Source organism: Chlorocebus sabaeus, chromosome 10 (assembly GCF_047675955.1).
Source record: "Chlorocebus sabaeus isolate Y175 chromosome 10, mChlSab1.0.hap1, whole genome shotgun sequence".
NCBI classification, from domain to species: Eukaryota; Metazoa; Chordata; class Mammalia; order Primates; family Cercopithecidae; genus Chlorocebus; species Chlorocebus sabaeus.
Window position 1 is genome coordinate 93,051,247 of NC_132913.1, and position 17,808 is coordinate 93,069,054.

The 17,808-nt window shown below is 39.2% G+C and overlaps 1 protein-coding gene across 5 annotated transcripts in view; it reads left to right on the top strand.

The window, feature by feature from the left end:
- The window catches only part of PARD3B (par-3 family cell polarity regulator beta), a 1,089,129-nt gene that overhangs the window by 1,042,379 nt on the left and 28,942 nt on the right, over positions 1-17,808 (top strand). Inside the window, exon 23 of one of the 5 annotated variants that reach the window (XM_073019965.1) lies at positions 14,807-17,336. The exons of the other annotated variants lie outside the window; for them this stretch is intronic. Within the exon in view, the coding sequence (XP_072876066.1) occupies positions 14,807-15,056 (250 nt within the window). The 3' untranslated portion in view covers positions 15,057-17,336. Of the gene's footprint in view, positions 1-14,806; positions 17,337-17,808 lie in introns of those variants that run through there. 5 annotated transcript variants of the gene reach the window in all.

Below are 17,808 nucleotides of genomic sequence, written 5' to 3' on the forward strand. Positions count from 1 at the left end.
ATTACCAACATTCCCCACCACAGTGGTAGAACTGTTACATCTGATGACCCTGCATTGACACATCATAATCACCCAAAGCCCATAGTTTACAGTAGGTCTCTCTCTTGGTGTTATTCATTCTTTGGGTTTGGACAAGTGTATGACATGTATATATCATTATAGTATCATGCAGAGTATTTTTACTGCCCTAAAAGTCTTACGTGCTCTTCCTAATTATACCCCACTCCATACTGTTACCCCTAGCAACCATTGATCTTTTTGCTGTCTTCATAGTTCTGACTTTTAGAATGTCATGTAATTGGAATCGCACAGTATGTAGCCTTTTCAGATTGGCTTCTTTCACTTTATAATACGCATTTAAGTTTCCTCCATGCTTTTTCATGGCTTGATAGCTCATTTCTTTCTAAGGCTGAATAATATTGCAGTGTTTGGTTGTAGCACAGTTGATTCATTCACCTACTAAAGGACATCTTGGTTGCCTCCAAGTTTTGACCATTATGAATAAAGATGCTGTAAACATCTATGGGCAGGTTTTTTTGTGAACATAAGTTTTCAGCTCCTTTGGGTAAATACCAAGGAACATGATTGCTGGATCAAGTGGCAAGACAATGTTTAGTTTTGCAGGAAAGCACCAAACTATCTTCCAAAGTGGCTGTACCATTCTGAATTCCCACAAGCAATGAGTGAGAGTTCCTGTTGCTCCACATCCTTGTCAGCATTTGGTGTTGTCAGTATTTCTAATTGTGGCCATCCTAATAGGTGTGTAGTAGTATTTCATTGTTGTTTTAATTTGCATTTCCTTGATGACATATGATGTGGAGTACCTTTTCATATACTTATTTGCCAATCTTCTTTGATGAGGTGTCTGTTAAGGTCTTTGGCCCATTTTGTAGTTGAGTTTGTTTTCTTACTGGTGAGTTTTCACATTCTATGTATATTTTGATAACAGGCCTTTGACAGATGTGTCTTTTGCAAATATTTTCTGCCAATTGGTGGCTTTTCATTCTCTTTTCACTGTCTTTTGCAGAAGTTTTTAATTTTAATGAAGTTCAGCTTATTTTTTTCATGGATTGTGACTTTGATGTATCTAAAAAGTCATCACCATACCCAAGGTCATCTAGGTTTTCTCCTATTTTATCTTCTAGGAGTTTTATGGTTTCACATTTTAAATTTAGATCCGTGAGTCATTTTGAGTTAATTTTTGTGAAGGGCATATGATCTATGTCTAGATTCATTTTTTGCATGTGGATGTCCAGTTGTTCCAGCACCATTTGTTGAAAAGACGGTCTCTTCTCCATTGTATTGCCTTTGGTGCTTTGTCAAAGGTCAGTTGACTATACTAAAATAGGTCTACTTCCGGACTTCCTATTCTGTTCCATTGATCTATTTGTCTATTCTTTCACCAATACCACAGTGTCATGATTAATGTTGCTATATGGTAAATCTTAAAGTTGGCTATTATCGGTTCTCTAAGTTTATTCTTCTCCTTCAATATTTGGTTTACTCTTCTTGGTCTTTTCCCTCTGCACATAAACTTTAGAATCAGTTTGTAAATATCCAAAAAAAACTTTCTCTGTTTTTGATTGGGATTGCATTGAATCTGTAGATCAACTTGGGAAGAACTGACATCTTAAGAGTATTGAGTCTTCCATCCATAAACATGGAATGTCTCTCCATTTATTTAGGTCTTCTTTGATTTCTTTCATCAGAATGTCATAATTTTCCTTAGATGTTATAAATATTTTATTAGCTTTATACCTAAGTATTTCATTTTTGAGGGCTGCTAGTATAAATGGTATTGTGTTTCTAATTTTAATTTCACTTGTTCATTACTGGTATATATGAAAGTGATTGACTTTTGTATATTAATTTTGTCTTCTGGAACCTTGCTATAATTGCTTATTAGTTCCAGGGGGGTTTTGCCAGTTCTTCCAGATTTTCTACCTAGATGATCATGTCACCTGCAAATGAAGAGTTTTTTTTTCCTTTCCTATCTGTAAACCTTCTATTTCTTTTTCTTGTCTTAGTGCATTAACTAGGACTTGAGTACATTTTTTAGTATCCTGTTTGCTATTTCAAAAACCAACCAAATGAAAACAATGTCCATCAGGGCCAAAAGAAGTGCTTGAGGAAAATATTTTTCTTCATTTTTTAACCTTAAAAATGTGGTAGGAAATGAGAAAATATTTTAAATAATTCAGATGATTTGATGCACCGAGGGTGATAGGTGGAATTATAAAAGAGAAAGCAAACGTACATGGATTTTATATTCAGATCCCGTATGGGCCGAACTACAGAACAAAAAATTAAAAAGCAAAGACTGAAAGAGTAAATGGGTAACATGTATTTAACGATTTCTCAAGGATAGCTGAAAAATGAATTATGCTTACAATGTTTCTTTTCCTGTGATGACAAACACAGTGGGAATATTTTTTTTAAAGGGATCTTCACTTACGATAACAGTGTCTCCAAGAGTGTTCAAGTCTCCCTGCTCTTGTCAGCTGGTTCAATGCAGTTAGTTTTTAAAGCTACCGAAGTAACTTCCTGAGTATTTGGCCTGTCTTGTGGATTGATTCAGAACTACCCATTGCTTTCCAAAGAAAGTTGTTTCCATATTTTATGAACTCTTCTATAACATTTATTTCCGGAACATTGATAAGAATCATGCTGATGGAAAGCAGTTTAGACTGCAGGCATATACCTAAGTTTTCTGCTTTTAGTGGAGTAAATGTAGAGGTCACCTCACTGGATTGACTCTGTATCAGTGTGTATCCACTCTTTAGCTACTTGTAGCCTGTCTCTCACCAGGGATATTCACAAGGACCCTGCTCATTGGCCCCTGAGCAACCACTCTTCCACTGATAAGCTGCAACATCTGCCCCAGGAATTGATTTCCTCACAGACTCCACTTCTCTCACTATCCTCTCTTTACATCGACAGTGTTACCAGTGCATTAGATCAGGCAGGCTTCTGTGTGTCCATTCCAAATAACAATGTGGTAACTAGAGTTTCATTAATATCATGTCATCCAAAGCAAGAGTTTTATATTCATTGTCAATACTATAACCATGCATGTCTAAAGAACAAGATCCTCCCCAAAAAAGACAGACCATTCTCTTGTGCATGTTTGTGACATTTAAGAAGTTTACAACAGACACATCTATAACCCTATAATCATCTTGGCACCCATACAGAAAGCTATAGTGAAATTATTGGCAAAGTACACAAGCAGATGAAGGTATGTCTACTATGAAACATAAGTAAAACATGTATCCTTACAAGATAAAGAAATATAAGCCAGAATCTTAAGAATGAATGATAAAATAAAATCATGAGAAAAAAATGGTATCAAGGTATTGGTGGTGTAAAAATGGATTGACCCAAAGCCAACCTTTCAGGCTGACCATGTTATATCCAGATTTTACTATCACATAACAATTAGTGATTTAACTGTACAAAGTCAAAATCTATCTCATTATTATATAGATTCTTGCATTGACACATCCTGTCAAATTATCTTACTTTTTCTGTTTTTTAAATGCATTTTAAACTCATCTTCCCAATCAGAAAAAAATAAGCTTTTCCCAACCAGAAAGAATAAGGTAAGGGCCATCTCTTGAAACCTTTTCTACATTCTCTGCAGTACCTAGTTAGATAGTAGGTATTTGGTAAATATGTGTTTTCAAAAAATGATTATAATGAGCTATGTTATAATAAAGTGTATCCAGTGTAAGAACACAAGTAACACAATGAACAACTAAATAGCAAAACGTAAAAATGTAAATATTCCCATAAAACAAATTTTTGAAGCTGTAAGAAAATATATTTATCTTCCTAGCATTCTAATTGTTTATTTTTGTGTGCCCTAAAGTCTGTTTTCAAAAAAGAAATGAGAATGGTTGAGCACCTGTATTTTGAAAATCAAAATGGAGTGGGGTGGAGGTGAGGTATGTCCAAGTTAAAGAATTAATAGAAAACCCTGAGTGGCCCATTTAAGGAAGAAAAAAGGCTATTGTGGCATCATCAGCTTTTCCTGGCGCTCTCATTCTCATCCTCATCTTCAGAGATGAGGTCTCCCCTGTGATCCAGAGGTACCTTTCCAGTATCAGTTTGAGAATTCTAATAAACAAAGTGAAGGAGCAGAGTCCCCAAAGGGGTGTCTGTGCCGACAGGGAAGGCAGCTGTGGTTATGAACCAGCACACACCAGCGGCCGCTAAGCTATTGGGACTGTGTGTGAATGGATGACAGTTTTAATTTCACTCCCCAGCAGAGGTGGTATCCAGCCAGCACTACTTCAAACCAATTTTGCAAATCACATTTTGTGGCTGAAAATTGGTTTACTGCACTCGTCCCATTTTGGAGGCCAACCTTGCCTGATTTAAGGTGGTGCCTTTGTTGAGGGGTGACAGTTAAAGAAGGATTCCCTTTTCTCTAATTGAAATGACAGTATATTCTTTCACAGATTAATTTCAACTACCCATATTTATATCCTTTAATCAGGATTTTAAAAACACCATAATTTTCTGCACTATTTTTTTTTAATTTTGGGGGCAGTAATAATGGCCAGTTGGCTCTTGACATGTATTGCCTTATACAGCAGTTTTATTCCAAGCACTCTACCTTGGACTGTTTATCATTGTATTCTTAATTATTTTTAAACTTGATTTTTCTCACATTTAAGTAAGGGGTGAATGAAGTTTAAGTCATAGATTTCACTGACATTCCTTCTGTGAACTTAAAGATGATACTTCCGTAAAGAGATTTGTCCCCTGGACTATATCTCACACTGAAATAAGGGCCTTCTTACTGGAAGAAATATTTCTTAAAAATGAGTACTTGCAAGAAGTGTTCATCTGTGAACTTTTACCAATTAGAAATGGCTCCATACTTAAGACTCTTTAATAATGTCTGTTAAGCAGCATTTTAGCTCATTTTTATAACACATTCAGGTTTAGTGATTTATATTAAACATTAAATGTAATAAATTTAGGTCTTTTTTCAAGTATGACGCACAGTATCTCTGAATCACCCATTTCAGCAGAGTGCCCCTGGAAGGTCCAATCTCTCGCTATCATTCATGCTCATAATAAAATGGGCTTCTCCGGTCTCTTCCTTGACATCTGTAATAATGGGAATGACATGTGAGTGGTGACACTGTAACAGGAGGGCATGTTGATATTGCTTCATGGCTGGGACTGAGTGTCCATGACCGGAGGGCGGGCTGGGAACACACATCAACAACTTGCTGTCTCCAATCTGCACCAAAAGCTATGCTATTACCTATTTTTTAACTATACAAAAATTCAAGGAGTAAGTTTCAGAGCCTTAAAAAAGGTGCCTTATATGTCTCACTCTATATGACTGGAGTTTTTAAAAGAATTAATCACAAAGAATTGAACTTGGAAACATGAATGGATCTCTTAATGATAGTCATATAAGGGAGACTGAAAACCTTCCTCTGTTTCAATCATTCTACTGATGGTTGTTGCATTCTTCACTTGGTGAGTCATGGGAAGGCACGAGACACTAAAATGCCTTGGAAAAAAAGCTACTCTCCTTGATGAAATAATTAGAATAGCCTTCTTTAGAATTATCATGAGAAATTTCACTATAAATTATTCTATTTCATAGTGACAGTGACTTGCAATATAAAGTAAGTTTTGACTGCAATCCGAGTATAAAATGCCAGGATACTTTTGGGAATATGTATCTTTAATTGACAAAATGCTCATATTGCAAGTATTTGAATAAGATTAAGCATTAACTAATGCTTTCGTTAAGATACCTAAGCATTTATACCCAAAAGAAAGGGAATTGGTATATCTCTTTGGTATATCAAAGAGATATCTGCCCTCCCACGTTTCTTCCAGCACTGTTCACAATAGCCAAGATTTGGAATCTACCTAAGCGTCTATCAACAAACAAATGAATAAAGAGAATGTGGAGTTGGGGGTGATATATATATATATATATATATCTCACCTGTCATTTATATCCTGTCATATGTGTATATATGTGTGTGTATATATATACACATACACACATATATATGACATTGTATCCTGTCTCATATATATGTGTGTGTGTGTATATAGATATATATATATATGACAGGATCTTATTCTTTTTATGGCTGAATAATATTCCACATGGTGCACAAGGATGCAGAAACATAAAATAAATAAGATCTAGTATGTGATAGCACACCAGGGTAACTACAGTCAATAATTTATTATCTATTTTTAAATAACTAAAACAGTGGAATTGGAATGTTCCTAACACAAAGGAATGATAAATGCAGAGGTGGTGGATGCCTCAGTTACCCTGATGCGATCGTTATACATTGTATGTCTGTACCCAAACATCACATGCACCCTGTAAATAGATACACCTCCTATGTGCCCATAAAAACCAAAAATTAAATTTTTAAAAAAGATACCTAAACCATCTAAAAACTTTATTTTTTTAGAATAAAAAGATGGTAGAAGTGGGCATAACTCCAGTTTTCAGGCACATGAAGGTTATCGCCTCTGTGGCAATGTTTGTGGATGGGTTTAGAGATGGTCCACACAGCCTGGCAGCAACTTGGCTCCCAAATGGGGAGCTTGGTCCTGCTATCTTCATTTCTGGTTGGCACTTGGAAATGACTAGATGAGAAGGCATGCGTTAGCCAACCCAAATCCATCCCTCATGCAATTGGTCTTCGATCTCACACGGGCTGTTTCTACAGCCTGTGTGTCTACACCAGCTGGCCTAGAACTTGGGGTGCATTTCCTGTAGAAATGATGCACTATGCAGTAAGCAGATTGCCAGACAAGCACAAATCTACTTAGCTCATATAAGTGAAGCGCTGTCCATGTGAAAATCGGCTTACAAATATGGTTGCTGTGGGACTTCGGCTGACACACCTGCCCTGGTGTGGGCATTCTCTGCAGCTAAGAGACTCTGGATCATTCCTATCATCTTGCCTTTACACACTAGAGTCTCATAAAAGATGAGAAGTAATGAACGGAAACAGAATGAAGAAACAGTACTTTTAAGAATACCATTACAATGCTGGTAATTAAAGCAGAAAAAAATAAAATTAAGTAATCATGTTTCATCTATTTTAATAATTGTGCTTGAGAAAAAGCAGGTTCAATCAGAGAAGGATGAGGAAGTAGCTGGAAGCTGTGTTTGAGGTTCTCAAGGAGGCATCTGGCCACTCTCCATGTTGATGACTTTGATTCCTTTGGGGATTTTTAAAAATTCTCTAGATTATTCTCTTTTCGTCAACTATTTTTGGCAATGAAACACAGAACAAGTGGAACTAAGAGCAACAAGGAAGGGTTTTTTTTTGTTGTTGTTGTTGTTGTTGTTGTTTTTTCCCCCCCTACGTGTCTAGGGAGGAGTGAGAGAGGCAGGGAAAGGAGATTGGGAGCTAGTAAAGGAGGTGGCGTTGCCTCTGATAAAGTAACTGAGGAGTTTATGTCGATGCTCGTAGGGAAGCGGCATGCTCAATTCCCTTGCCAACTGATGCAGGTGAGGGAGAAAAAAAGAAGGGATGAGGAAGAGATATCTGAGCCTTCAGTTCCCTGTGACAGCTGGGGTAAAGGGCACCAAATTCAGGACTGCTCGGTCATTGAACTGGCCATTCTCAGAGTAGTAGGGAATGGGTGCTTGTGGTGGGTGGGGGGAAGGGTGTAAATATATAACCTAATTGTATAGAAATATAAGTTAATTGTTACAAATGTATATGGAACTGGTTGTTCTTGATTCAGGGAGATTCTGGTTGTTCGTAATCCAGGACAGAAAATGCACAGTATATGCTCTCCATGGATTCTTTTGTGAAATGAAAATTAGAGCATAGCAAGTGGTTTTGAGCCTTCATTTAACAAGTACTCAGGCACTGCCTGTGTTATCAGCTTGAAAGTCTGCTAAGAATGGATGGGAGAATCAGAGCTGTTCACATTTGCTGTTTGAACTCAGAGAACTGATCTGAGTGCATGGCAATGATGACAAGGAATTAGGAAATGCTGGAAATCATATGCAAAGAAGTTAGTCATCTCTCTCCTCCTAAGCTGTGTGTGTGTGTGTGTGTGTGTGTGAGAGAGAGAGAGAGAGAGAGAGGGAGAGAGAGAGAGGGAGAGAGAGAGAGAGAAAGAGAGAGATGCACATACTATTCTGGATTAGCTTGAGAATAGACATCATGATGGTGGTGGTGAAGAGGATGAAAGCAGCTAATAGTCACTGACTCCTCATTGCGTGCTAGGCCCTGTTCTAAGCATGTTATATGTATTCACTCATTTAATCCTCACCACATCCCTATCATGTAAGGTTCCATTATTTATCTATTTCACAGTTGAAGCGTTTCTTGCCAAATTTTAATTCAATAGTCCCAAATGCAACCAACACGAATCATACCTTTTGTAAAATGATCTTAAAACCATACTCATTTGGACAAATTGGAACAACCATTTTGATATATAGCAAAGGATACTACGGAGGTCTGCTACAATCTTTAATCTACTTCCGTTTCCTGTCTTACATCCCCCTCTTCCACCTCACCTCCAGTTCTACTGGCCCATCTTCTAACTCTGTCTACACAACCTTGGAAGCCTGTCACTTCCAAAGTGCCCCAATGTGCTCCTCATAAATTGTAAAACAGAGAGGAAGGCGCAGATTTTAAACGTTCTCCTTCATTTTGCTGGGAATTTATACAGTAAAGAGCCATGTTACCCATGACAACCCTAAGACACTACAGGGCATTTTCAAATATTTTGTCTTGGAAACTTGATTTTGGAAGTATTTAGGAAAATGCTTCAAAGTCAAAAATTACAAGCAGTTAATCACAACTGGAAATAATTCTTTGTAGATCTGCACTCCAATATGGTAGTCACAGCAACGTGGGGCTATCAGACATTTAAATGTGTCTGAATTATGATATACTTTAAATGTAAAATGCACACCAGGTCCCAAGACTTAATGCCAAAAGCAAAAGAATGTTAAATATAAATTTTTTTATATGGATTAATTGTTGACATTATCATATTTTGGATATATTGGGTTAAGTAAAATAAATTATTAAAATTAGTTTTACTTGTGAATGTGGATACAGGAAAGTTTTAAATTGTATATGTGAGGCCAGACACAGTGGCTCATGCTTGCAATCCCAGCACTTTAGGAGGCTAAGGCGGGCAGATCACCTGAGGTCAGGAGTTTGAGACCAGGCTAGCCGATATGGTGAAACCCCGTCCCTACTAAAAATACAAAAATTAGCCTGGTGTGGTGGCACATACCTGTAATCCCAGCTACTCGGGAGGCTGACGCAAGAGAATCACTCGAACCCAGGAGGCAGAGGTTGCAGTGAGCCAAGATTGTGCCACCGCATTCTAGCCTGGGCAACAGAGCGAGAGACTCCATCTCAAAAATAAATAAATAAAAATAAATGATATATGTGACTTGCATTATTTTCTCCTGGGGTAGCACTGCTGTAGACCCTCTGACAAAGAGGCTCCATCTATATATGGTGATGGTAGCTCCTGTTGAACCACCCTGCTGAAAGTTTGAAGAGCACATGTTCAACCTGAGCCTTCTTTTTTGGAAAACACTTTTTTCCCCTTAAATTGTGCATAATACCAGGCACACCTGGATTTCTGGATAATTGCACCCACAAGTGGCTACATGCAGACACAATTAGGTGCTTGCAACTTGTTGAAGGCACAGGTGTCTAATTGCACCCACAAATGGCCGTTTGACAGGCACCACTCATTGTGCACACCCGCTGATTATGGGCAGAAAATGACGCCAACCAAAATGGAGGCCTGAGTAGTGGAGGCATGAAAATAGGTCCTTCGTAACCCCACAGCCTTGGAATGATTGCTCACTCCTTTCCGGTTTAATCTTTCTTGTGGAATGCCTGCCTAGGTGTTTATGGCAAGAGGCATATTTGGAATGCACAGGCTGGGAGATGAAAATGTGTATGCCCTGTCCCACAAAGTAAATGCTGTCTTGGGCTTTTAAGTGAATTGGGGCTAACAGAACCCACATTGTCAACCTGAGTAACCTTAAAGTGGATTGCACCCTGCTGGGGCTGGCTGTTTATAATGGCTAAAAATGATGGAGTATGTGAGAATCCCCAGGGACCCTTTGGTAAATAGTAGTTTTTAAAGGGTTAATCCAACCTAATGAATCATTTAAGTGGGGATGAGAAGGCAAGGATGGTAGCCTCTGGAAGAATCGGCAGGCATTTATTTAAATGGGAGCAGTTAGGGAGGGAGGAGGCCAGCTGTGTGGCAGGGGCTGTTGGTACAGGTCACTTCTCCAGGCAGGGAGTAATTGATATCCCCAGCTCTCCTAACAGCTGAAACAACAAAGTGGAACATGGAAACATGTTCACTTACACAGATTTCAATGTCCAAAGGAAATGTGGGGGACACTTAGGCCCTGCCTCTTCAGGTTTTAGGGCTTTGAGGGTGGGGAATCAGGAGTCAGCTGTTTCTCCCCCCTCACATTTCAGGAAGGGCTTTGAACTGGATTTCAGTAGCTTTGTGGGCTCTTGCAGAAAGAAAGCCTTGTCAGCACTGTGGATGCTAAGTATCCGCTCTCCAGCCACAGCAGGTCTGGCGGTCACGGGAACCCACATCTTACATTTATCAGAGCAGCCTACATCCTCAATAAACCAACGGTCCAGGCATTGGTTTCTGAGCTTTCGGAAGGCCAATGTGAGGAAATTCAAAACACAGCAGCTTGACTTGGTTTTTCCAGGGCAGAAAAAAAGATTTTCTCCTAATGAGGGATGGCTTTCATAGTGTGTATTTATTTGCAATATAAGTAAGTTCATGATTTACCCATCTTGACAAATTCTCTGTCTTGGATCTTCACGTCCCTTTGTGTCTGCTCTTTATTTATGATGATAGCCGCCTATTCTTGAATGGCAATGCTATTGTAATAAATCTCCATAAAAAGCCAATTCTCAGTTCAAGTTACTGCAGGCCGAATATGAGGAAGACAGTCAGAAAACACATATTGATTGTCCTCCTTTAGAGACTCTGTGACAGGCTCAGCTCAGAACTCCTTTCATTTTGCCTGGACTGCAGCTCAACCTAATGTCAACTTACCATAATTCTTTTATGTGGAAGGCTATTATTCCATTATGATTTTCTGTCTTGTCACCTAATATCCAGAAAGGGTTCTGTTGGGAAAAGATTACTGGAGAATATTCTTCATCTCAGATATTTCATTCCATATGGTCTGGTCTGACCTTTATTTTAAAAAGGCAGTGGAAAATGTTCTGTTTCCTGTTGTTAACCATCTTTATACATAGCCTTAAGATATACAAAATTATATACATATTATATATATTTTATATACATATATATAATGTCTTCAGGAATTTGGCATACGGATAAAATTATTTGGGTTTCAGAGTTTCACACATTCTAAGTCACAATTTTCCTGTACTTGACACATTGCCTAGTATTTGATGCCCAGTTATTGGGGACAATTTAGCACCGACACAGACTAGCATGGTGTAATAGTTTTCTGTTGTACAAAGGCCACTGCAAAATTTCAATCTGGGCCAAACATCCCTGTGGTTATTATTTTTTTTTAATATTTCACAAGTTGTAAACATTGATACCAAGTATGTGGTGGCTGTTATAAGGCTTTGCCCTTTGTCCATTTCAAATTTCTTGTAACAACTAGCACTGTGAATTTCTCGAGTCTTTCTTCCAAGAGCAAAGAGTCTCTATGTCAACACATCCACTTTCATCCTTTGGCCTTAACAAGTAAACTTCACATTGGCGTGTGTTAAGAGCCACATTGATAAGCACAGTTGACCAGAAGACCTACTAATGTGGTATTTGAATGAATCATTGCATCTTGAAAAATCACGGAAGTCACTGGTCATGGGGCAAATTGTTTCCATTTCTTTGTAAGCCACAATTATATTTGCGGTGTAGATTTGGTTTTGCTTCTTAGCATTTTTATGAAGAAGCTATTTAATGGAAAAGGATTCAGAAGGCCTATTCTTAAAACTCTTGATGACCACAATCAGCACTAGAATATATCAGATTTATATCTGATGGTTGACTATTGTACTATCCATATTTAATAAATCACCACTCTAATGTTCTCAATAATAATACCATGGCCATTAGAAACAGTTTATACTCTTCTCCAAATTCCTGACATGTAAGAAATGCAGTAATACTAAAAGCTTCTGGTACCTCATTGTGTTGGCATTGACCTTAACTTCTCTCTGTGGCTTTCCCTTTCCCTAATGTAGGTAGAGCTGCTGTATTTCAGGCAAGCACTCAGGGACTGGACTATTCTAGTTGGGTTTTTGCTTTTTATTGATTTGGAGTTTTAAAATCTTCTTCTACCATGAACTCTACCCCTGACACACAGTGAGAAAATAAATAGAATTGCTAGTCTTCATCACATGGAAAAGAGTTACTGAGCTATTTCGTTTCCTCCCTTTTTCTTTCCCCTTCTCTTTTCCCAGCTTCCCATTTATAGCCCTGCTTTGCAGAGACAGCAACAGATACTCTAGAAGCAGGATGAAAATGAGAGTGGATTTACAACATGGAAAGCAAAGGCCATGCGTTCCTAAAGGGCAGGGAGGGCCTAAAGGCAGGGCTTTGACTTTTCACCACTGCCTCCTCTGCCTAGCACCTGCACGCAGTGGGCTTTCAACTAATATTTAAGGCAGAACAAGAAGGAAAGGCAAAAAGTCGGGAAGAAATAAACAACTGAGGAGAAAATTTCCAGACATTCCACGTGAAGGTGTCAGAAAAGACAACTCTCTGTTTTCAACCATACTAAGCGGACATTCTACTTGTATTGTTCTGTGAATTTTCTAATTGAGTCATGAAAATTATTTCATTGAAAGCACACTCTTTTTTAGTACTTTGTATTTTTCTCATTAAAAAGGTTCCCTGTGACATAAATGCATAAAACAATAGAAAATTGTGATTGAGATGACGTGGCATATTTTCCAAGTTTCAATTTTCAATACTTTGTATCTATCCCAGAAAATTCTTTCCACAGCTCAATTTTCTTATTTTTGTTACTCATCCAGACCTGAATTTTTTTAATACATTCAGCAATTTTTATCAAACATGAGTGATTGGAGTTTTTCCAGACAAGTAATGTTTTTTTTTCAAGTGTAAGATTTTGTGTGCGTGCATGTGTGTGTGCATTGCATGTCTTCTGTAGAGTTATAGAAAGCTCAGTTTTAAAAGGTGGCAAAAAAAAAAAAAAAAAAGGAATCAGTGAATAAAGTGGAATTAAGAATGACCTGTAACCTTGATGCTAGTGGTGGTACAGATGTGTGTACATTTGTAAAACCTCATGGAACTGAACAGTTAAAATGGATACATTTATTGTATATGCATTATACTTCAATAAGATTTTTAATTAAAGAAAATAGAAGCTCATCTTCATCTGGGCTTTACTTGCTAGTCCATGTCATGGCAGAGCTTGAGTTCTTAGGAAATCTTCCATTGCTATGGCCCTTGCTGTTCCCTGGCAAACTCCACCTCTCAGGGATCTCCACAATCCCCTGGCTTTCAAAAGCACAGGAGAGAACCCAAGCAAGTCTGGCTGCTTTGTGCTGCTCCTTAGAAACAAATTTCCATATTCTTGGGCCACAGAATAGTCTGCCATTCAAATAAGCATCTCTATCTGGGCATGGTGGCTCATGCCTGTAATCCCAGCACTTTGGGAGGCTGAGGCAGGTGGATCCTTTGAATCCAGGAGTTTCAGACCAGTCTGGGTAACAGGGCAAAACCCCACTGCTACAAAAAATACAAATATTAACTGAGCATATTGGTGCATGTCTGTGGTCTCAGCTACTTAGGAGGCTGAGATAGGAGGATCTCTTGAGCCTGGGAGGTCGAGGCGGCTGCAGTAAGCTGTGATCACACCACTGCCCTGCAGCCTGGGTGATAAGGCAAGACCCTGTCTCAATCAATCAATCAATCAATAAAATCCTGAGCCGTATTACTCTTTTTATCCAATCAGTATGCCACAAGATGAGATTATAATCTCACCAAAGTCAGGCTCTCCAGACCTCACTCCCGATCCAGTCCCATCTCAAATGCTGTCTCTAAATAGAGAGATGCAGACAGAGATGAGGAACTAATCAAGGTGCATGTTTCTATGTCTGGAAGGAGGAGCAGGCTGAAAGAGATGGGCAAGTGGTGTCATTTTTGTACCTTCCTTTTTTATTTACTCCCTTGGATCTGAGCAGGCAAAAACTGTCTTGGCATGTTTTATATTTATACAACTAATTGCAAATTAATTGCACACTCACAATGTTGTCTCCTATTGGAGAATTGCTAGAGGACTCCAGTTAGGGATGATTCACTTTCTCAGAAGTAGACTAACATAAGTGCATATGTAGTTATTAAAGTTAGTTATAAGCACAGATAGCTGAGCCTAAAGGAAGTTTGTCAGGAACCAAAAATCTATCAGGCACCCTCCTACACTCCATGCCTCTCCTATTTCCCTGTCCACTAACATCTTTATCACAGCTGAAAGAGAAATTCTTCTAGGTCTTTTGCTTTTCATTTTCTCCACCCTGGAGATGTTGAAAGCTATATCAAGCTGAAGAAGCATAAGCTACAACAAAACTTTCCCCCACCGCAGGTGGTTTCCAAAGTGAATGACCACTAGCTCTTTCTAAGTACTTTATCCTCTAGTACTTACATTCATACTTATTGGCATGAATATACCAACACATGAATGTACACACGGACAATAGGTAAACATTATTGTTCTCTCTACATATTATTCTGATACTTGATTTATCCAATACAGGAAAAGAAATCTATTGGTAAATGTGACTGAATTGAAAACTCCAAGGACAGACTTCAGGTTCAGCTACCCAGGATCTCAAAAGGCTGTCGGCACTTGGCTTCTTTCTCCCCATCTCTCGACCGTTTTCTTCATTGTTGGCTTTGGTCTCAGGCACGCTCTTCCAGCATGGTGGCAAGATGGCTGCCCACAGCATCAGGCTTACTTCCCCTCTTCTCAGCTACTCCACAAAAGAGGGATCCTCTCATTTTAACATTTCCAACCAAAGTCCTAGGATCGTCTCTTTTATTGGGGTATGTTTTTAACCATACACAATCACTGTGCCCGAGGGGATGGAACGTTCTGATGGTCCAGACCCCGGTCACATGCCCCTCTGGAGTCCAGCATGGAGTCATTCCACCTGAACCACATGGACTGAGAGTGGGCCTGGAATGATTCCTATAAGAACAGAAGGCTGTCACCAGGATAAGGTAGGACAGATGCTAGACTGGCAAAAACAGCAACTTTCTTCCACTGTCTCAACTCGGATCACAAGGGAAGAAAGGAAGAGGATCAAGGATGAAGGAGAAAAGCAGAAGCTGTTGCCACATATTCACAAGTAGTAGGATGAGTACCAAATCCCTAAAAAATGATCTGTCAGACCAATACACCAAACCCTCTCTACTTCCGGTCTCGTCATTTGACCCACAGGCTTCAAGAACACTTCCTCAAGTAAATATAGTCCAGTGATTCATCAGATAATCCCATATAAAGGAAAAAGACAAGAGAGACAAGAGTTATGTCTGTTTTGCGATCAGGATGGTCTCTTGGCTGCTGTCCAACTTCCTCTGGGTTGCGATGCATCTGTCACTCGCTGTAGAGCTCCCCGTGTCATTGTGTTTGTCTTTCCCTGAGAATGTGAACAGTCCAAAGCCTAAGTCATCCAGCATTTCTCAGAGAGGTGACATCAAGGTAGACCCACCAAGGAGTAGCAATTAGACATCTAGAATATAACTAGGACAAGACAAAAAACTGTTTAGGGAGCGTGTACATTTTAGTGTATTTTGTATAAGTTTTTTCAATGAACATAGTCCATGAATTTTGGGAAAGTGGTGATAACTTGCTTCATTTCCATCTGGAGGAAGCAGATTTTTGGAGAAGAAATAAGCTTGTAAACATATTTGAATATTTGGAAGACTGAGAAAAGCACATGAGAAGTTATGGAATCAAGAATAAATAAAAAGTTGGGGCAGGAGTAATAACAACAACTGCCTACCATTATCAGTCACTTGCCACACCCATGCACTGGGCTAAGTGCTTTACAGACTTTCTCATTTAACCCTCCTAGCTACTCAGTGGAAGCAAGTAACCGTTACTATCCCAATTTGACAGAGGAGGAAACTGAGACTGTCTTATTGAGGAAGGATTCATTCATTGGAAGCCCAGAACCATTGCTCCTAACCTCCCTGATGTCTCATCTTTTGATGCTCGATGCAGGGTCTGTGTTGATGGACAGGATTGCTGAGCTCAAGGTTGGCTGGAACCTAAACACAGACGTACAAGGAGGGAATCCTGAGGGGCCCCAGTCAGACGAGATAAAAAGAGAAGCTCTGGGAGAAGCTCTGGTGGTTCAGGTCACTGAAGAAAAGGAAGCTGTCCAGTTTGGATAAAAATCCAATGTCCTCACAGGCAGAGGAGAGCAAAGCCTGAGAAAGAATCTCATAAAAGACAAAGGCAAAGGTTCTGTTGGCATCCGGATGGTCCAGCAGGGAACGAAGACACCCAGCCATGGATGTTAAGATTCAAGGTTAGGATCTCATTTAATGGTCACACCTAGAGAAAGGTGGAGGGGTAATCCTACCAGTGATGATGTCTTACAGTTGAATAGGGCTTTGTTGGTTACACAGTGTTTTTTCATATTTCCCTAATTTTATCTTCTCCCAGCAGGCCGAGGAGCTTGCTTAGTATCATAATTCCCACTTCTGAGTGAAGAAAAATACACACAGAGAAATTTCTCATTCAAAGCCAATGGCAGAGCTGGAACTTGAACCCAGGTGTTTTGCCTCAGAGCCCAATGCTCTTGTTTACAACAGAGGACTGAGCGTAACATCAAGGTTGACTGGTTCATTGAAATTGCTGTATGCCTTGGGAGCTTGGTCATTAGGCAACAAACAAGATGCCAGTCACTGGGAGAGAAAGGTACAAGGCTGAAACTCAAATGAGTACCCATTTAAAGAAAAGAAAACCCCTTTTTTCCCACAACAGGAATCTCCAGTGAACATCCACTAATAAACTTTATAGTGAGTGCCTACCATGAGCCAGGAACTGGAGAGTGAACAGTGAACTCAGTAATAGTCCTTACCATCACAGAACTCACAGTTCACTGGAGACACACCAAAAAACAAGTGATTAAATAAAATGGTTATTGATTCTGTAGAGGCAGAATGTTTCCCATGCAACTATAATACCTGTGTTATATTTAAGGTTTTTCTTGATCTTATATATCTTACCACATAAATCTAAATCAATCATAACATATATTTCTGAGATGATTACTCAGTTAGCTCATAGGAGGGGCATCTGATCCAGAAATAAAGGATCAGGAAGAAGTGGCATCTGGAACAAGTACAGATGGCCAAATCAAGAACATTTCTCTTGGCCTCTGAGCTACTTGCCCAAACCGAACTCTGTCTTCAAGATTCCCTTAATGCAGTCCCCTTGTCAGAAGCCACACCTGCAGCAGATGCCCCATGGCACTGATGCACTGTGTTTTGTCTTTCATCTCATTGCCCAGCTAGGTGCAACCTGGATACACATTGTGGCCCATACCTTTTTTATATACTTTATATTTGGTTTTTTTTTTTTAAATTGCTGTCACCGTCACCAACCAAGGAGTAAGATGGCCCTCTGAGTCAGAATAACATTAGAAGTTTTCTCCATCCAGTTTTAGAACTACAGAGGAAAGAGGAGAGCATTATTCCTTAAGAGTAAGCATTTGATTTCTGAAAGCAGTTCTGATTGCCTAT